The sequence below is a fragment of the Arvicola amphibius genome, chromosome 12 (genome assembly GCF_903992535.2).
Source record: "Arvicola amphibius chromosome 12, mArvAmp1.2, whole genome shotgun sequence".
NCBI classification, from domain to species: domain Eukaryota; kingdom Metazoa; phylum Chordata; class Mammalia; order Rodentia; family Cricetidae; genus Arvicola; species Arvicola amphibius.
This window is the reverse complement of record NC_052058.2, coordinates 86,700,978-86,721,577: the sequence shown is the minus strand read 5'-3', so window position 1 is coordinate 86,721,577 and position 20,600 is coordinate 86,700,978. Positions and strand designations below refer to the sequence as shown.

At 53.0% G+C, this 20,600-nt stretch overlaps 1 protein-coding gene across 2 annotated transcripts; it reads left to right on the top strand.

Annotated features, from left to right (window-relative positions):
• The first annotated feature begins 1,637 nt into the window (after window positions 1-1,637).
• Window positions 1,638-20,339, top strand: Etnk2 (ethanolamine kinase 2). 2 transcript variants are annotated; one of them, XM_038348630.1, is made up of 8 exons: window positions 1,638-2,067; window positions 3,645-3,904; window positions 6,815-6,937; window positions 12,196-12,338; window positions 13,611-13,694; window positions 15,908-16,053; window positions 17,516-17,589; window positions 18,452-19,371. In XM_038348630.1, exons 1-8 carry the CDS (start codon window positions 1,813-1,815, stop codon window positions 18,726-18,728), a joined length of 1,362 nt encoding a protein of 453 aa, XP_038204558.1. In that variant the 5' UTR covers window positions 1,638-1,812; the 3' UTR covers window positions 18,729-19,371. The 2 variants fall into 2 exon arrangements, with proteins under 2 accessions (XP_038204558.1, XP_038204559.1); XM_038348631.1 differs by lacking the exon at window positions 18,452-19,371 and adding an exon at window positions 19,400-20,339 and having other exon boundaries at window positions 1,645-2,067.
• Window positions 20,340-20,600: the final 261 nt, after the last annotated feature.

Here is a 20,600-nt window from a genome sequence, read left to right as displayed (position 1 = left end):
ATTCCATGTGAGTGAGTAGGGCTGGCGCAAGGACAGAGCTTCAGACACCTTGGTTTGGGTCAGGTTCACACACAGGCCTGAGGACACCACAGGCTGATGGCTCTTCTCCCACTCACCCCCCACTGCCGGGTGTGTAGCTTCGGGGATAAGAAAGCAGCCTCTACCTGTAGCTTCTCATTCCTCTGTTGACCAAAAAGCACAAAGTACTGAGTACCAACGAAGCCCTTGGTGTCTGGATTTCACTCTCCTGGGGTTAAGGGTCCCGGGGCTTCTCTGAGGTGGTATTTGCATAGCAGAGCTATTTGCAAAGTCCTGGCAGAGAACTGAGAACAAGAGCCTGGACTTCCACTGTCTGTGACCCCTTGCCCAGCATGGTTTTCTTTGCCTATTGCAAAAGAAAGAGCTGGAGGCAATGTCCTTTCCAGTTCTGGCATCCTGGGGCTTCATGACCTCAAGCAGGCGGTCCCTCCTCTATCATCCGCTACAATGTCCAGTATAGTGTCTACAAATGGCTATTTACATCCTTATTAAGATTAAAGTTACACAAAATGCCACAACAGTCACATTTCAAGTGCTGACTAGCCCCACGTGGGCTAGTGGCCACCATACGAGGCTTCCGCGTAGAAACTGTACCAGAAGACCTGGGTTCTGGGCAGCAAGAATCAAAGGGCCTTGTGGTTGAGAGGTTCCTGAACAGGTCGAAAGGACAACTTAGGGACACAGAAACGTCCATTTTGGGGGCATTTTTCAAGTGCAGCAGTGAGAGATGGTAAGCAACGAAAGGCAAGTCCAGGTTGCGCTACAGCAGGGGGCTAGCAGCTAATACAGTTTGCTCTGGAGGTGACCAGGGGAACATCTGGCTAAGAGAGGGGCTTTAGGAAGGCTGGCATTGCATCTAAGAGTCTCCTCTCCACAGCAAGTGCGCCAGCATCTGTGCCATTAGCCACTCCACGCGCACTTAGGTCCACAGGCTGTGCAAGGCCTTTGATCACCTCTTTGTTCAACAAAGCACTGGGCTACAGGCGCCTGTGTACCTACTATGTGTGCCTACTATGTGCGCCCAGTCAGCCTCTCAGGACAGGGAGGAAGATTTAAGGATTATTTAGTGAGTCACAATGTGCCCATGTACTCATAAGATACCAGGCAATGTTCAGTTGGAGTCCAGTCTGCCTACGGGACAGTCACACCCCAGCACCAAGGAGCTTTCCATAGAATGTGTGTGGTGGTGAGCGATGCCTGGAGGCCTTAGAGATGCAGCCCAACCTTTTCCAGGGGTCCAGGGATTTGAGGGCAAGCCAAAGCCAACACTTTGGGAGCACTCAATCTCCATATTCCAGGATAAGGTGGGGACAAAGACGAGCCCTACCCTAGGCTACCGGGAAAGAGCTGGCGAAGGACTGTGGGCCCCAGTGGGAAACCGGTCATCCCGCACTAGGTTGCCCGAACAGGGACCTGGGGCGGGGCCTTAGGAGGCCCCACCCTTTGCGTCATTGAGGCGGGGCATCACTCCCACCCAGAGCTCCAGGTAGCTACTGCCCCGGCTGCTGGAGACTGCAGGCAGCACTCGCCCGGAGGAGGGGGCGGGGCGGGTAGGGGGCGTTGCTGTGGCCCGTGATGTCACCGTCGCGGCCGACCCTGGCGATCCCCAGCCAGCTGTGTTGTGAGGCAGCGCCCCGGCGAAAGGAGCGGCTGGCTCGCTCATGAGTCATGGACTTCCCCTGGCCCCTCCTCGACCACTCCCACTCCCTCTCAGGGCCCCCCCGTAGGGGCTAACGCGGGCGCGGCGACTCCGAGGGGGTGGGGCTGCTGGGAATGGCTGTGCCCCCTTCAGCTCCAGTGCCGTGCTCGCCCTTTTACCTGCGGAGGCAGGCGCCTTGCCCGCAGTGCTCATGGGGCATGGAGGAGAAGGCGGCGGCCAGCGCCGGCTACTGGGAGCCACCAGGGCCCCCGAGGGCCGCCGTCCCGTGCTTCGGCGTCGCGGTGGATCAGGATGACATCCTCCCCGGTGCCTTGCGCCTCATCCGGGAGCTGCGGCCGCACTGGAAGCCCGAGCAAGTTAGGACCAAGGTAGCCGAGTGGGCGCGAGACCGGGGATGGGGCCCTGCCTGGGCTGCAGCTGGGCTGCGTGGACTCCCGTCAGTGCATCTTTCCGAGTGCTGGTCCCAGGGTTGCGCCGCTGTTGCGCAGGAAAGGTTTTGGACCGTGGTTAGTATATGTGATTAGCTCTCCATCTCTTTTGATCCCTATGCAAAGCTGGGTTCACGCTTTCCTGGACCCTCCGCACTCGCCTGTTCCAGGGGTTCCCAAAGCACGCAACCTGAGGTCGACCAGCCCACTGTCAGCATGCTGTGCGTGCGGCCCCACCCCCTGTCGCTGAGAGCTTATCCCCTAGTCGCCCAGAAGTGCGTACTCAACCACTATGAAACCCGAGGAGGCACGAACTTTTAAGGAAACCCTGAGGGGCTGCTTCACCCTATCATGAGAGTCAAGCCCTAAGGGGTCTGAACCCCAGGAACCAGCCCTGTGGAATTCCAGCAAACACCTTCACCATGGCCTCAGGCTAGCTCTGAGCAACACTCCCCACCCCCACCCCCACAGATTGTTTTCCCACCTCAGCTGGATTCTTTCTCCCACACACACCTGTGGGCAAAGCTGCCCACCCTGACCCCTAGCTCACTCCCTAACCGTCCTGCATTCTCTTAAAAATGATCTTTACATCTCTCCAGCCACCCAGAGCCTGGGAAGCCTGCACAGGAAGGTGCAGAGGGGCAGGGTTCCTTGTCACAGACCTTCCTAGTGGGGAAGGCACAGCTCTGAGGAGAATCTGGGCTGAATGTGGTAGCAGTTTTTTGTTGTTGTTGTTGTTTTGTTTTGTTTTCTTTTCTTTTTGTTTTTTCAGAGGACCTAGTTAGGGGCAAGGCAAACCTGAGATTAAATCCAGCACTAGATAGCAGATGCTAATCCGTACTCTCACTAGGCCCGTTTCCTTACCCAGAGTGGGTTCAGGTGGCCTCTAAAGTCCCATCCAACAGTCACATGGTGCCCATAAAACTTTAGCTCATGGTTCCTTCTTCCCTGTCACCATGCCCAGAGTCTGTTACCACTCTGTTGTCTCCTGTTTCTTTTGGTGTGGAATTCAGAGGTTCAATGACCTCTGGCTACCAGAGCCCTGGGATGAGTGCCAACCTCAGTACCCTCCTTATCCCTCTGCCACTGGATGGAGCAAGAGATAAAGATGAGAGCCCTTGCCTGCCTTGGTAAGAGGCAGCTGGTCAGGATGTCTGTCTGGGCGATTTCCAACCCTCCTTGGCCACACTCTCGCCTGTGGTGGCTTCCTTCAGGTCAGGATGGAGAAAGTGGGGAGGACCTCTACCCACTCACTACCTAGTGTGAACATGCCCACTCTGCCAAATCCCGTGCCCTGGAGGCAGATCTAGGCTGAGTGAATGTGCCTGGGCTCACTGTGGCTGCCACCTCCCTCCCGCCTTGCGTTTCAGTTACTCCAAGGCAGAGGATAGTGCTGGCTGGTGTGGGACTGTGTTCAGTTGTCAAATGCGCACACTCTGCTTTGATTAAAGCTCTGGGAAGAAAGCCGAGGATTGTACCCCATCCTTCCACCCATAGCTCTCCTCTCCCCATGCTAGCGCTTCAAGGATGGCATCACCAACAAGCTAGTGGCCTGCTATGTGGAGGAGGACATGCGGGACTGCGTCCTGGTCCGGGTGTACGGGGAGCGGACAGAGTTGCTGGTGGACCGGGAGAATGAGGTCAGGAACTTCCAGCTGCTGCGAGCACACGGCTGCGCCCCCAAACTCTACTGCACCTTTCAGAACGGGCTGTGCTATGAGTACATGCAGGGTGTGGCCCTGGGACCGGAACACATCAGAGAACCCCAGCTCTTCAGGTGAGTAGAGTACAAGGCACTATGCGCCATTTTCCCCGAGGCTACGGCTTCTTCCGTGGGCAGTGGGGTTCATGGAGAAGAGCTGTCAGAGTCCTAAGTCGTGTTTCCATATTGCTTTGCAAATATTTGTTGATATGCTCTTCTTGGAGGCTGCAACATCCCATAGCCTCACAGTGGTGTCCACTAGAAAGATGTGTTCCAGGGGAACAAAGGGGGGGTCCCAAAAATGTAACAGACATTAGGTTTTTGTTGTCCCCATATCTCAAACCTCCATCCACCCTGTGTTAGATATGGAAACATCCAGAAGCCCTGGAGGTAAATATGAGCCAAATTCTGAAGGCACACAGGATGTCCCCCCTCCCATCTTTCTATCTTTTTTTTTTCTTATTTATTTATTTACTTTTGGAGACAGGGTCTCTTGATGTAGCACTGGCTAGCATGAGATTTGACATATAGACCAGGCTGGCTTCAACTCAAAGAGGCCTACCTACCTCTTCCTCCCAAGTGTCGGGATCAAAGGTGTGTGCCACCTTGAGCAGCTTCCCTCCCATTGCTTGCAGAGAGTGGAAGGTGTGAAGACAAACAGCCCAATCCAGGGTGAACTTGACTTTAGCAAGCTGGAGACAGCCTCTCCCACCCCCTAAGCTGAGGGCCCTTTGGGTTCCCTGACAGTGAAGACCCACGTCTGGGGTAGGACTGAGGCCTCCGTGCAGAAGGCCCACAAGAACTGGGCCCTGTCCCCAGTGAATACCTGGACATGTGGGGCCTGGGAACTGCATTTAACCTTCAAGCCCTGTGACTGCTACTGTAGGGTCCAAAAGAGGAAGAACCAAACAGCCCCCAGTACACCACCCTCTCTGTGCTGACTGTGCCAGGAAGGGCGGTCCGTCCCCAGTGTCATGAGCCACACAGATGAAGGCCACCAGGCTATCACTGCGAGGCATGGGCAAGTTGAGCTTTACTCCTGATGCTGGGGGCAACAGTGCAGGGTCTGCCCAGGTGCTTTGCTTGGTATCTGCTGTGTCCAACCCAAGAGGAAGAAGGTTTTTCTTGCATGCTGAGGGCAGTAATGCCCACCTAGGGGTAGGCTTAGCTCTTCAGTGCCTCAGCTGCCCCCCGCCAAGCAACCCAAGCACACTTAGCTCTCTGCGTACATGGCTGGCCCTCCATGCCTCTGAGACTGCTGGGGCCTCAGGACATTGTATTTGAATTGTGTTATAGCTGGCGTTGGTGTGTGTGTGTGTGTGTGTGTGTGTGTGTGTGTGTGAAGGGTGTGTCCACCTATGTGAGGGTCACTGGTAGTCAAGCTGAGTATACCCAACCTGGAGAGGTGAGGTCAAAGCGGGGTACAAGGGACCCTGCCCTGCTTTTCTCATGGCTCCTCCTTTAGTCTTGTGCAAATAAGCTCAAATACTGGCAGGTCCCCACCACTCCTAGTCTCTCTCTGCCTCTGTGAACCTCATGCCGTCACTCATCCTCTTTCTGGAAACAATTACCACTGTCAGGAAGATTGAAGCGGGATTTAGGTGCCATAATAAGAAATTGGTGTTTGGGGGAGAGCCAGAAATTGGGGTGGGTGTAGGAAGAAGGCCTTTGCTTGGTGACTTTCCCAGGATGGAGCTTTCCCCATCCTGTCATGGTGACAGGGGACCTGCAAGAAAGTGCCCCACCCCCACCCCAACCCCACATCCCATATTCCTTGAGCCGACCCCTGCCTGGTCTGCTGAGGCTCTGCTGCCGGAAAATGCTGACTGTTGAAGTTACTTCAATTGCTATTCACACTACAGCCCTTTTGACATTCAAGGAACGGCTCTGTTCAGAGTCTCCCTAGGGAAGGAAGACTAGGGCTGGGCCTCAGGTCTGTGTCTTTGGTTTTCCCAGACCCCTGGTGGGCTCTCACCTACCCCAGGACCTCTGACCTCCATGTACCTTCTAACTGCTGATGGCCCTCCACCCTTGAGGAAGTGTGGCAAGCTTGAGGAGGAGCCTGAAATTGCCATTATCCTGATGGTGTATGGCTGGTCCCTTCCCAGTCCCGGCAAGAGGAGGAGTAGCCTTAGGACAGCTCTGTAACAAGGTTTCAAACAATCAGGGCCTTTGTTGTCCTTCCTAGTGATTATTATTCTAGCGACAGGCAGAAGCTTGGACACCGAAGGCTTGGCAGGCAGTTAGGGTTGGACAGGAGCAGGGAGGGCTGCCGCAGCCCAGCTGGGACCCCAGCCTCTCTGCTGACCTTGGCACTGGCCTTGGTGCTGGGCTCTTATCAGGGTCCTTCCCTCTCCGGTAGCTAGTCCTCTATGCACCCCTTCTCACTCCCAGCAGACCTCCCTGCTACCCACTCCTCCCCAGGACCTTGGATGATGTCTGCAGGAGAACTTGAAGATAGAAGGCTGGCTTGTTTTGCGTCCTTGGTATCCGCTTACCCTGTGGTGTCAGAAGGGGCTGCCCTGGGCCAGCCTCCCTACCTTGGCCAGACTGATAAAAAGCTAACATTTCCTCCTTGCCTGGCAACAACACCCACTATTCTCTTCGTGGAAAGGGACCTGCTGTTACCTCTCCAGAGGATGGGACAAAGTCTGGGGGGTGGGTACTACCCTTATTCCTGGTTACCCTAGCATTCTTAGGGGCAGCTATGGGAAGGCTGGGGAAGGTCAAGCCACTACTCTGGGGTGGGAACGGGGATGGTCGTCTGCTTTTCTCTGAGCCGGCTCTGGGACTAGAAAAGGAACGATGGTTAAAGGTCTTATTACATTTTTCTGCCTTCTGCTGAGACTTTGTTTGGAGAGATCCCACACGTGGCCTGCTGGCTAGTACCCAGAAGAACCTTCTAAACCTTTTCTGGTCAGGAGGGGCTGGGCAGGAGGACAAGCCCCATCCTGACACTCACTGTTCCTCCCATTTCTGTTGTAGGTTAATCGCCTTAGAAATGGCAAAGATTCACGCCATCCATGCCAATGGCAGCCTGCCTAAGCCCACCCTCTGGCATAAGATGCACCGTTATTTCACGCTGGTCAAGGATGAGATCACTCCCAGGTACAGAGATCTGGGAGGGCTCTGGGCTGCGGATGTCTCTGCCCCGCCCCCTACTCTTGCCTCCAGGCAACTATCAGAAGCCTTTCAGGGATGTGGGTCCCGAGGAGGAGGAGTTTCTCCTGGGCACCTTCCATCCTGAGCTACAGTCCAGGCAGAGGGAGGCCACTGGCTGCATCTTAGCAATGCAGGCTAGCAGTTTTACACACCGGCACTTATTTCTCTTTGGGTTTTCTGACTGTGTCAGGGAGCAGGATCAGGGACAACTCCCATTTTTCTTAGAAGAGACTAAGGCTGCTCTGCTCCCCTGTCAGGCTGTCAGTGTGAGGCTTTAGTTTCTCCTCCTAGGACTTAACTCTGCATGAACTGTCTTCCTTTGGAACCGTGGGAGGGCGGAGCCTCTGAGAACCTAAGGTGCCCAGCTCAGTGGGTCATAGAGTAGACAGCTGGCCCTTGGGATGCCACCATTTCCTGCAGATCGCCTGGCTTCTCTTAAGCCTGTGCGCCTTTGGAAACCATGTTCCCTGTTTTGTTTCTTCTCACACCCACTGCTCCATCGAGTGTTCTTTCCAGGGACAGAGGTCTCCTTCCCTGCCTCATTTTACTTTTAAGCAAAGGAAGGTCCCCTAAACTCCCCCTTTGCTCGCCGGCCTGCAGGTATCCAACTCCTGACACACCTAGGAGACTAAAGCATGGAAAAGAGTCAACAACATGACCCCTCCTGACCTTCCATCCGCAAGGATTAAACAGCAACATTATTTTTGAGACAGTGTAAGCCCCCCCCACCCACCAAACACACACACTGCTGATCCGGAACTCACACTGTAGATCAAGCTGGCTTTGAACTTACAGAGATCAGTCTGCCTCTGTCTTTCCAGAGCTGGGATTAAAGGTATGTGTTATTGTACCCAGCAAGCATTGCCTTTTAAAATGTATTTGAAGCTGGGCAATGGTGGCGCACACCTCTAATTCCAGCACTCAGGAAGCAGAGGCAGGCAGATCTCAGTAAGTTTGAGACCAGCCTGTTCTACAGAGTGAGTTCCAGGACAGGCTCCAAAGCTATACAGAGAAACCCTGTCTTGAAAAACCAAAAACAAACAAACAAACCAACCAACAAACAAAAAAAGGCCAAAAAGAGTGTATTTGAATGTCTTTGGTAGGCATGCATACAATACGCGGTGATGAAATCAGGGAACACGTTTCTTCACTTCAGATGCCTATCATTTCTTTGTGCTGGGCATTCAAAGTCCCCTCCTCTAGCAGTTCTTGAAATAGACAGTTAATCTGAACACGACTTCTGCCATAGTGTCACAACAGAGCCGCGAGAGGGAGGTCCACGAGAAACAACTCTCATTCCCTCCTCTTCTATGGTAGTCCTAACTCCGACCCCACTATCCGTCTCTTGCACACACCCGTGACTTTATCTAAACTCTCACACCTAGTAACTGTGCTATGAGTGCCCAGGATGGCCCTAGCCTGCCCTCTGCCTGGCTACGTTCAGATCCTGGGACAAGGACTACCATACCCCTGAAGACTAGAGTCCCCTCAGCCAGCACCACTGTTGGACAGGTCGAGATGGGACTTGCTGTTTCCAGGCGCAGGTCTGCTGCTCATACGTGAACGGACACCACAGCCTCCTTCGCTGTCCCTGTCCAGGAGGGAGAGGCCCTTGGTGAAGCACTAGTCAGCTTCCTTTGTTGTGGTCATGCCTTTGGCCGCGGGGAAATCCAGGCTTAAGTTCTTTGAGCCTCTCTAAGGGCTCATTCCCTCATCCTTTAGAATCGCCTTGCATGGCCCACAGCGGGACAGTGCTGAGCAGTCATGGAGACTAGCTGGAGCATCTTGGACTCCAGCCATTCCCTCATAGTCCTGACTTATTCCATCCTTCATTTCACAAACACTGACTGGGATTACAACGGTAGAAAAGCCACGGTGAATGTGGCACGGGTCCTGCCTGTGAGGAGTTTCAGAGCCTGGCAAACAGAACACGCCTGTACTTGGCACAAAAGAAGGCAGGGTGTGTAATGCATAAGCAGCGGTAGGAAGGGGCAGCAAAAATCATCATGGCAGAGGTGTCAGGGCAAGATGAGAAGGGCTGCTCCAGCTCAGGAGACAGCCTGAGGGAGTCTGTTGAAGGGAAATGTGGCCAATGTGTTCAGGAGGCCGTGGCAGTGGGGAACGGGAGCTAGAGGGAAGAGGGCTTGGATACCAGGCTGAGGAGCCAGGATGGAAGTGAAAAGCAGCAGGAACTCATGAAGGTGTGTTTGGGTTTTGTATGTTTGTTTGTTTGAGACAGGGTCTCACTATGTAGCCCACACTGACCTAAAACTCATGTAACTCAAGCTAACCTGTCTTGAACTTATGGTCTTACTTCCTGGTCTCCCCAGTGCTATGGGTATGTGCCCCATGACTGCTATTCTCAAGGTGTCTGAGCCAGAACTACGGTTTAAGAAGGGGCCTGCCTGGCTTAAGGACAGCTTTGGTGAGGGGGCTGGCTGTGCACTTGAGGTAAGGAGATAATCTGGGGCAGGTCCTAGGACTGGGAGACTCAGGCTAGGAGAACCAGGATCCCCACAGGGTGCTTGCTCAATGGACTTTGCCAGCCCAGGTCAGGGAGTGCTCCTATAGACCAGGACTGCATTTAGGTGACCTCCCTGAAACACAGAACAATTTGGGGCAGTTTAGTGGGTAGGTAGGAATGGAGAATAGGCTATGTCAGAGACTGCAGAAAGCAACTCAGTGGCCCTGGGTGGGGCAGTGTGGGCTGGTAACACCTTAGGGACATCATGAGGGGATACTGATGTGCGGTCTAATAAGCCAAGAGACTGGAGAAATGGAGAGTTGGCCCCTTAAAGGAGACAGACTTTTGCTGCTCCAGTGGGAACTGAAAGGAGACGGCCAAGCAGCAGCTCCTCCTCCAGCAGGAGCCCCAGGCCTCTCAGAGACTCCAGCTCTCATCTCCTCCACTGTTCCTGGGGTGTGAATGTTTCCGGGTGGTAGCGATGGCCGCTCTACTGCCAACCCTGCAGAGGTAGACGGGTTTGGTGCTGGCAGGATGGAAGGCTACAAAGCTGGCAGAGGTCCACATGTTCAGGGAGGGACACCACAGTTGAAGGGGGCCCTGGAGATGGGTCCAGATTGTCCTCATAGTGAGTATCAGAGTGGCCTTGGCATGGCAGGGTAGGGTCAGACTGAGGCCAGGAACTGGGAGAGGGCATCCGGCTGTCACAGGCAGGATTTTCAGACCGAGAGAACTGGGCAGACCAAAGGAATCCTCCTCAGACTTTATCTTGAGATAGTCTCGGAGTAAGATAGGAGTTCTAGAGTAGCTTCAGGGAGGACCACATGCATGTCTGAGGATGGAGCTGGCCCTCTGCTCTGTCCGTGGGCTGCCTGGCTCAGGGAAGCTGTCTTAGAGACCGAGGTCTCTCCCACGGGGTGTGTTGCGGGTGCTTGCTTTCGTTTCTCTGGCGTTGCACGGTATATAGCTTGCCTCGTTACATCCCTGTGAGGTGACTGATTAGACCACAGTCTACGGGGATGAGGGACCACAACCACACCAGGGTGCCCCTCTGATGTGTTGAGAAAGCTCTGTTTTTCCAGTCCTTCCTGGGGTTCTGTTACTGGGGAGTCTCAAGGGTCCACAGCCCTGTGATGAGAGGACACTAGGTCGGTGGGCTGGGACTCCAGCTGGGTGAGGTGTTGGGTCCAGATGTGCCCGTGCTATGAGGCATCTGGGATGAGGCTATTTGCCCTTTTAGACCCTCCATTTCCATTAGGATGGAAGACCTAAGACCCTCTAGCCTTGGCATTCCTTTTCTACAGGGGACATGAGGACATCTCAGACAGTTCTGTCCAGTGTGGGGAGCTGAGCCAGGACCCATCTTGTTTTCATCTTCCCCTATGAACCTTTGCTGTCCTAGGCAGAGAAACAGGAGTAGAGACCAGGCCCAGCACCCCCCTCCCAGGGGTAGTTTTGAATTTTGAAAGACTGTACTGTTTGGCTTTTTCATTGTAAACAAACCTGTGTACCTGAAGGTCAAAGTTCAGAGCACCTGAGTTCAGCATGTCCTTGCCCAACTTTGCATTGATTGACCCATGATAGACCATTCCCCAACCTGGCACGCTGGGCAGACAACACTACTTCAGTGTGGCACGGGAGTAGGTGGAAGTAGCCTTGTGTTTTTTGGCTCCACCTTCAAGCTAGTCTAGCAGATGCCAGGGACAGGAAGCACTCATAACTCGAGGTGACAGGAATTAGTTGCTGGGAATGGCAAAACTGGTCTCTCCCACGGGGTGTGTTGCGGGTGCTTTTGTTTCTCTGACATTGCACGGTATATAGCTTGCCTGGTTACATCCCTGTGAGGTGACTGATTAGACCATAGTCTACGGGGACGAGGGGCCACACCAGGGCGCCCCTCTGCTGTGTTGAGAAAGCTGCTTCTCCAGTTCCTTCTGGGGTTCTGTTACTAGGGAGTCTCATCTTAGAGGAGCACAGCCTTTCTTCGGTAGTTCCTGGTACAGTCTGTCCTGCCTCTCACCATTACTTCCATGGGCCCCATTCTCTCTTCCTGTGACACTTGTCACCTCTCCTGTCTTCTCCTGGGTCCCCCTTCTCCCCCCGTCCATTTCACAAAGTAGCCGGGATGCCATTTGATTAGTGACTTTTTGTTTGTTTGTTGTTTTTCTTTTTGTTTTTTGGGTTTTCTGTTGTTGTTTGCTTGCTTGCTTTTGAGACAGGGTTACTCTGTAGCTTTGGAGCCTGTCCTGGAACTAGCTCTTGTAGACCAGGCTGGCCTCCAACTCATAGAGATCTGCTTGCCTCTGCCTCCCGAGTGCTGGGATTAAAGGCGTGCACCACCACTGCCCGGCTTGTTTGTTGTTTTTCAAGACAGGGTTTCTCTGTGTTTCCCTACCTGAGCTGGAACTAGCTCTGTAGACCAGGCTGGCTTCAAACTCACCAAGATTCACCTGAGTGCTGGGATTAAAGGCATGCACCACCACTGTCAGGCTTAGTTGGTGGCTTTTATGTTTTGCCAGCTACTTTTTTGACCAGGTTATTCACTGCTTCTCATTGTAACCCTGGGAACCAGAAGGACAGGATACACTTATGTGTGACAAGTGGGGCTCTCAGGACTGGCCTTTTGTCTTTTTGTCTGAGGTCTCTACAGTAAACAAATGACTGGATTGGAGTTTAGGGCCTGCCTGTCTGAGTCAACCCTCCCCCGACCTGCAACTTTTTTTTTCTTGCCACTGCCTAGCCTTTCTGCAGATGTCCCTAAGGTGGAGGTGCTGGAACAGGAGTTGTCCTGGCTGAAGGAACACCTGTCCCAACTGGAGTCCCCTGTGGTCTTCTGTCACAATGATCTGCTCTGCAAGAATATCATCTATGACAGCGCCAAAGGTACAGCCCCTCAAGCCCCTCAGAGGTGGGCCAGCCGGCTGGTCTGCTGGCTTCAGGGGTCTGAGGACAAGGACTAGGAGCCCTGAGTTTTGACTTTTCTTTTTTATGGAGGACAGGTGTGTGCCTAACGGCGATCTTAATTTGTGAGAAAGAAGAGGGAAACGGGACAGGAAAGTACCACTTAGAAAGACGCATTGTAAGAAGGAACTCGAGATCCTAGCTGGGAAGCTCTTCAACATGAGAACACCCAAGTCATGCATCCTGATGATTTTGTGGGCCTTTGAAGACATCATGGCTTCCCCAAGTCTCGAGAGGGCGCAGGAGGGGGGGGGGTGGAAGAGAAGGGGGGGGAGATTGCCTGCTTCTTAATGTTCCTGAGGATGCAGTTCCCCTGGGCATACAGGGGTCCCTCATTACACACGGAAGATTGGTTGTGGGACATCTGAGAATGCCAAGTCTCCTATAAAACAGCAGAGAGGGTGGAGCTTTGCAGACAGAGTGCTCAGTTACCATGCGTGAGACCCCAAACCCTGTCCCCAGAACCCCTAAAGCAAGTGAAAATAAGCAAAAGTGTATTTGCATAGGACATCCATACAGCATCTTCCTGTACCTTCTGGATACTTACAATATCCAATACAGTGGAAATATGAACTAAATAAGTATTAAGCCATGTTGTTTTAGGAACAACAAAGGGAAAATGCTGTACATGTTTAATACATATGAATTTTTTAATTAGTATTTTGTGTGTATGATTATTTTGCTTGCATGTACGTCCATGTGTCATATGCATGTAGTGCCCAAAGAAGCCAGAAGGGGATGTTGCTGAATCCCCCTGGACCTATGGTTCTAATTGGTTATGAGCCACCATGTGGGTTCTGGGAATTGAGCCGCAGGTCGTCTGCAAGAGTAGCCTGTATTCTTAACCACTGGGCCATATCTCCATCCCTCGGATCAAATTTTTAAGATTTTCAGTCTATAGTGAGTTGATCCATGGCTGTGGGACCATAGGCATGGTAGACAGGAAGTATTTGCTTTGCTTCTGGTCCTTAGCTATGCTGTAGACAGATGCCTTTTGATGGGAACCTGAGGACCCGGCTGAGTGGGAGGCCTGGAGCTATGGGGAAGGCAGGTAGACAAAGGGCAGCAGCCTAGAAGGCTGTAGCAGAGATCAGGGAGGACCAGAGGGTGTGTTGCAGAAGTCTGGAAGTCTGACCATGCCCCATTTCCAGATCTGGGGACAAAAGGTCTCATGGCTTCTCCTTTCCCTTGCAGGCCACGTGCGGTTCATCGACTATGAGTACGCGGGTTACAACTACCAGGCTTTCGACATTGGCAACCATTTCAACGAGTTCGCAGGTAGGGGGAGTTATGCTGACCTCAGTCCCCTCCTTGTGATAGGGCGCCACATCTACGGGGAGGACCACAAGTGGTTCTGTGCTTAGGCTTGATGGGTGAAAGGTGGGTACAGCCTGCTTGTGAAGATCAAAGTAGCTCACAGAAAGGGACGCCTCTCCAGAGCTGCCCTCTGCTAGCTTGTGTGACAGGCAGTTTGGTAAAAACGAGGAAAATGCATTCACTGTTGGGTCCCAGGGGCTACTCAGCTTGACATGTGACTTAATAAGGACCCCCTTCCACGCGGGGCTCAGTAGTGCAATCCTGTGATATCAGCTACTTGGGAGGCTGAGGCAGGAGATTCCTAGTTCAAGGCCTTTCTGGGCTATAGTATGTTTTTAAGGCCAATCTGGGTAACTTAGTAAGACCCCATCTTAAAATTAAAGATAGTTATAGATATATCTCAGTGGGAGACCTCTTGCCTAGCATGTACAAGGCCCTGAGTTCAATATCCATTACCAAAGGGGGCAAGAAAAAGAAGAAAATATCCCTTCCTCAGGACAGGGACAGCCCTCACCAGCTTGGCTAACATTCCTTCATGCCCAGTACATGTGCAATTGTCCCTGCAGGCCTTGAATGCAGATATGTGACCAAATAAGCTGTAAGTAGCCATTTGTCTGGTGTCTTGAAGCAAATGTCTAGGCAGAGCTAATTAAAAGTAGTCCCACCACTTGATTTCCTGAGTTTCAACCCTAGTTTTATCACCACTAGTGGTGGGATTCAGGTCGATCGCTGCCCTTTGAGGCTGTAAAATGGATATGGTGTAACACCTCCATCACACCCTTGAGTTAAGATACACCCAAGGCTGGGCGTTCTGGTACACGCCTTCAGTCCCAGGGCTCTGCAGGCAGAGGGAGGCAGGCAGATCTTGGTGAGTTTGAAGCCAGCCTTGTCTATCTATATATTGATTCTAGGACAGCCAGGACTATAAAGAGAGACCCAGCCAAAAGTGTCCCTCTTCCCACTCTCTCAGATTTGGCAGCTGTACCCTAAAGACAAAGTAATCTAGACCCATCCATGGAAAGGCGGCAGGGCATAGGACCATGGAGACAACCCCTCCCTGGAGTTGGGCACAGCTGGGGGGCCATCTGCAGGCTGGTATGTGGGCTTGCCAGTGTGCTGTGGCTGGCCCCCAGGGCTTCCCCTGACTAACCCAGCCCAGCCCAGGCTGATGAATAACATCTCCCTTAGAGCCTCAGAGGAGCAGGTTCTTGCAGTTGCTTGCAGCCAAAAGCCCAATTCTCTAGGGCAATCAGAGGGGAGGGTTTGGGCCTCAGCGGAGCTGTGATGATCTGAAGCAGGGCACATACCTGGCAGTGGTCACCACTGGGAGGCCTTTGCAGAGGTGTTAAGTGCTTATCCAGGGCACAGAGCAAAGGTCAAGTGGAGCTTCTCCAAAGGTGTGGGCTGGATCCTTTAGGAGCCGGCAGGACTCTGCGCTCTGGGCCTCTGGGCGGTAGGAAGATACAGGTCAAGCCCAACCCCGCCTGTAACTGATGTGCAACCTGAGCCTTCTCATCTGCAAGGGGGGTTTTCTTCACTACCCATGTGCTTGGAACTCAGAAACTCTGCTTCTCCAGGGATATCAGGGACACGTGGGAAGGTTGTAAGAAAGGAAAGGAGAGACCCTGAAGATGGTGACCCAGCTTTGTTCCCACCTTAAATAAACTACTTCTTTCTAGTTCCTGGTCTGCCTTGTGCCACATACATACCCGGAAGAACTGGGAAACATCCTGAAAACACTTAGGACAGGGAAGGGTACAAATGGGGGTGTCAGTCATGGGAGCAGTGGGGAATGCCAGTGCAAGCCCCGACATTTTACACTGGTAGTCAAGTCCGACTGCTTGTCTGGAAGGTGAGGGAATTATGGCGCTGAGATGAGAGGGTTGGTCTGGGGTCAAGTGGTCCAAGCCTGAGACCTGTGAAGCGCCACGTTATAAAGGGACATGCATATGGTGGCCCTGCCCTGGGATTCCCACTACTCGCAGTGACCCTTGACCACCCAGTCTCTTCTTCCTCACCCCTAGGCAGCTGGGTAGGGGAGACCCCTCTACCGACCCAGCTGCCCTCACAGGGCCCCTCCCCAGACCAGCCCACATCTCAAGGTAGGAGACTCCTGGGCTCAAACCCCAGAGGAGCTTTTCCAGCAACTTCTGTCTCACTCCCCTGCCTCGTAGGTGTGAATGAGGTTGACTACTGCCGGTATCCAGCTCGGGAGACCCAGCTACAGTGGCTGCGCTATTATCTTGAGGCACAAAAGGGGACGCCTGCAACCCCCAGAGAGGTGGAGCGACTTTATGCACAAGTCAACAAATTTGCTCTGGTGAGTGCTTGAACCTGCCACAAGCCTCCCACCCAGAGCCCAGGGTCAGTGGTTCTTAGGGAAGGTCTCTAGTGCTGTGATGAACAGGACCAAAATGCATCTTGGGGAGGACAGCTTAAGTCCATCATCCAGGGAACCCAGGGCAGCAACCTGGAGGTAGAAACTGTAGCGGCCAGGAGGAGCGCTGCTTACTGGCTTGCTCCCCATGGCCTGCTCAGTCTGCTTTCCCATACCACCCAGGACCATCAGCCTAGGGAGTAGCACTGCCCACAGTGGACTGGGCCCTCCCAAAGCAGTCACGAAAATGCCCTACAGACTTGTCTACAGGGCAATCCGGTGAGGTTATTGTCTCAATTTAGAGCCCATCTTCCAAAATGACTCTAGCTTGTGTCAAGTTAAACATTAAGACTAGCCAGTCCAGTCTTGGTGGACTGTACCCCATGGAAAAAGAGTCTTAGAACAGTTAATTTTAGATGTCCCCTTAATGTTCCTGACACCCATGCCACCCAGCCTAGGCACTCACCTCTCTAGACAAACATTTCCAAGAAAGACCTCAGCTTCCTAACTCAGCAAATCTGTTTGGATGGGTGGTTCTCTCTGCTAGCTAACCTTAGCATTTCATGATGCACTAAGACCCCGTCCCCCTTGTAACCTCCGCCACTACCTTGCCCATAACTTACCAGCCTTGCCTCCCAGGCTCCTCCCCCCCCCCACACACTGCGTTATGGCATTCACTTGGGAATGCCACTTCTCCTAGGAAAATGGCTCATGCCAGGTGTCCACTGGTCTGTGTCCAGGGCACTAGGACTACTAACACATGGGGACAAGCCAGCTGCTCCAAGTTTCACACTTCATAACAGAGCTTAGAAAATCGCTCTTTTCTGTGATTGATTGCCTGTTCTGGTCCACACTGGCCCAAACCTGGCCCTCTTCCTCCTTGTTGCACCTTAAGAACAAATCTCTTGCTCAACCTTTAACAAAACAACCCCATGCTTGCTGCCGGTTGACTACTCACGTACATCCCTTCTAAGTCATGGAAAGGGAAGTAGAGAGAACCCTTCTCAGACACTGCATGACAAAAACTTGGGATGGGTGGGGAAAGCCCTAAGGGTGCACCCCCATGCCTAGGAAGGTTATAGTGTTGTAGTTTGGGGGGAGCTGGGAATCATGGCTTTCTGGCTCTTTGAGCCCAGGGTGGAAAGAGACAGCCTGGAGAACCTTAAAGTCCTTGGAGCTCCGTTCTGCTTGCCTGGATGCGGGGATCTAGGTAGAACTGACTTTTTTGCCTTTTACTAGTGGGTAGTCAGTCCCCAAGTACTATCCAGTGGTCTGGCCTCTGCGTCTCCTCTCAATGGACAGTGTTTAGCTCTGCAAGATACCCACGGTGGCTGTGTCTCTCTTGCTCTTGAAGGCTGTGACAGGTGTGTCCTTGTAGGGCTGACCCTCTCTGGCCTGTTTGCAGGCCTCCCATTTCTTCTGGGCCCTCTGGGCACTCATACAGAACCAGTACTCTACCATCAGCTTCGACTTCCTCAGGTGAGTATGGGGAGATTCGGGGAAGATGGGCGTGGGGCAGAGAGAAGGCATAGCCCTGACTAGTATGTGACCAAGCTAATCAAAATAAAATGCCAGAGTCCTTCGAGTGCACAGCTGACCCAACCCCAGCTCCCAAGGGAGCCCTGCCAAACCCCATCCTCCACTAAGCCTGCTATACTGTCCTACCCAACACCAGGGCCCACTCTGCTGGTACCATCCTAGCCAGAGCCTGGGACAAATAAAGACAGGCCGGAGAATCAATCAGTATGCAAGGCTGGAAGGCCAGTGAGGCGACTCGGTGGGTGAAGGTATTTGTGTTCAGCCTGGTGAGCCCAGTCTGCCCCCCAGCACCCATGGAAAAGTGGGAGGAGAGAACTGGATCCTGAAAATTGTCCTCTGACCGCCACATGCACTGTGGCACACACACCCTACACTCACACAATAAGAGTGTTTTTAAAAACTAAAACGGAGGGGCTGGAGAGATGGCTCAGTGGTTAAGAGCACTGACTGCTCTTCCAGAGGACCCAGGTTCAATTCCCAGCACCCACATGGCAGCTCACAACTCTCTGAAGATCTAGTTCCAGGGGACCTGACACCTTCACACCAATGCACATAAAATAAAGTTAAAAAAAAAAAACTAAACTAAAAAGGAGCTACAGAGGGCAAGGGTCTTTCACAAATCACTCGGGTGAATTATATCTACCCACACTGCCCCCTGGAACCACTCACATCCACCTCTTCCGTAGGCTGAGGGATCATATCCAAACTCTTATTATGACAACTTGGGAGCCCATTAAATGAGGCCCCTTTGTCCTTGCAGGCAGGGAATTAATTCCTCCATTCTGTCCCCATCCACCCTCAGCTATAGCACTGCGCTGGCCCAGATACTGGGGCTCACATCGGAGTATGTTCCAAAACCAACAAAGACAGAAAATCAAGAGCGTTTGCAAGGATGTGGGGAAACAGGAACCCCTGTATATGCTGGAAATGCAAACTGGCCAGTCATTCTGGGAAAGAATGTTCTTCAGAAACTGAAAAATAGAATGCCTGTACGATCCAGCAATCCTCTTCCTGGGTGCATGTTCCAGAGAACCGAAGAGCGGGCTCACAGTAGTGTTTGCGCACCCAAGTCTGTTTAGAACATTGGCCCCCACAGCAGCCAAGTGCCGTCACCTGATGAATGAATGACACAGAACGTCACGCCGTTCTGGCTTTGTAAACAAGGGAATCTGGTCACGTGCTATGCAGATGAACCTTGAGGCCATTTTGCTAGGTGAAATAGGGTGTCACAAAGACAGGCGTTAGGACTCTGAGACAGGGTAGAGTCACGTGCAGAGGGACAGAGCAGAGTGGCCACTGGGCCGGGAACAGAAAGTGACAAGGGTTAACAGGTTTAGCTTTGAGAGATTAAGAAGTTCTGAAGGTCCACTGTGAAACAACACACAGATCAGCACTACAAAACAATAAACAAAACGCCCAGCACACAATCAGGAGGGTTGCTCCCGTCTCAGTGAAGAAATGAGACTACAGTGAAAATTTAAATAAGAGTTGTCTTTCCCATAGCCGGGCAGTGGCGGCACACACCTTTAATCCCAGCTCTTGGAAGGCAGAGGCAGACGGATCTCAGTGAGTTTGAGGCTAGCCTGGTCTACAGAGCGAGTTCCAGGACAGTCAGGACTACACAGAGAAACCCTGTCTCAGAAACAAAGAGTTGACTCGCCCAGACCTAGGTGGGCTTGAGCTGGGAGGCAGAGTCCTCCGTAGGCTGCCAGGGTCCATGCTCACGCGCTTCCTTGCCTGTCCCTGGCAGGTACGCAGTGATCCGATTCAACCAGTATTTCAGAGTGAAGCCTCAGGTGCTGGCCTTGGAGATGCCAAAGTGACCAGCCTCCTGCTGCCGGACCTGCTCCCAAGGGTACCCTCTTGCCTTGAGGAAGGGGGGCAACCATGGTGAAGCGCCCTGCCCCCTCACTGTTGACGCCAATGAAGACTTCATTTTCCTGTTTGGAGGGGCTGAAACCCAGCGTTGGGGTGGGGGCGTTCCCCTTCACCCTGCCAGGCTTGGAGAGGAAGTGCCTGCAGATAGCCGGGCCGGACTGTCACCGTGAAAGCACACCATTGCCAGCCCGGGCCTGTGGAGCTCACGCTGCCTGTTTGTCCTTGACCCTTCTTAGTAGGGGAGGGGAAGGGCTCCTTTCTACCTCTGGTGTCCCAGCCTCCAGCTGAGGGGCATCTGCCCCAGGTGAGAGGTGCTGAGCTCCAAGCCAGCAGAAGGCTAACGCTGCTTGTCTTCTTGGGAGCAGAACTCCCGGCCAGGCCTGCCAGCTCTGCCGGCAGCAGCCTCATCTGAGCTGCTAACTTCTCCAAGCCAGATGCAATCCAGTCACCCCTTCCCCAGCTCCCCTTGTACTTGGGTTGTGCTTCTGCCAGGCAGGCCCCTTAGGAGGAGAGGAAAGGGCAGACCCTGAGCAGGTATGGCCTTGGATCCGGTGGGTGGCACCAGAGCGACCAGCAGTCTCCGCCTCTTTCCCCTCCAAGGATCTGTCCATCCCTATCTTCTATTCTGAACGTACCCGAGGTCTTCTCATGTGGAAATAAGCAGTGGAGGCAAGGGGCATGGCCTTTACCAGCTCAAGCCTGTTACCAGCTCGGTCTCCCCCTCCCGGTCCTAGGGGGCCTGCTGTAGGGCCCCACCGTGATTCACCTATAAATTACCATGTTTTTCTGCATTAAAATGTTTGTTTCTGGAATGCTGTCTTGGAAAGACAATGACATGGAGGAGCTGGGCCAGGCTCAGCTTCCCTTCTGCTGAGCCTTTGGGGTTTGTTCCTGCTTGAGTTAGGTACCATGGCCTGTGCACCTCTGATGCCATCCTTGCCCGGCATCCTGCAGACCTGGGCAAGGCTGATGCTCTCTTCCACAGCCTCTCCACCACCCTGTCAATTGTCTCTGCAGTACATTGCTTAGCAAGGGAGCCCTGATGTAACTGCCCTGGGCTAATCCAGAGAAGG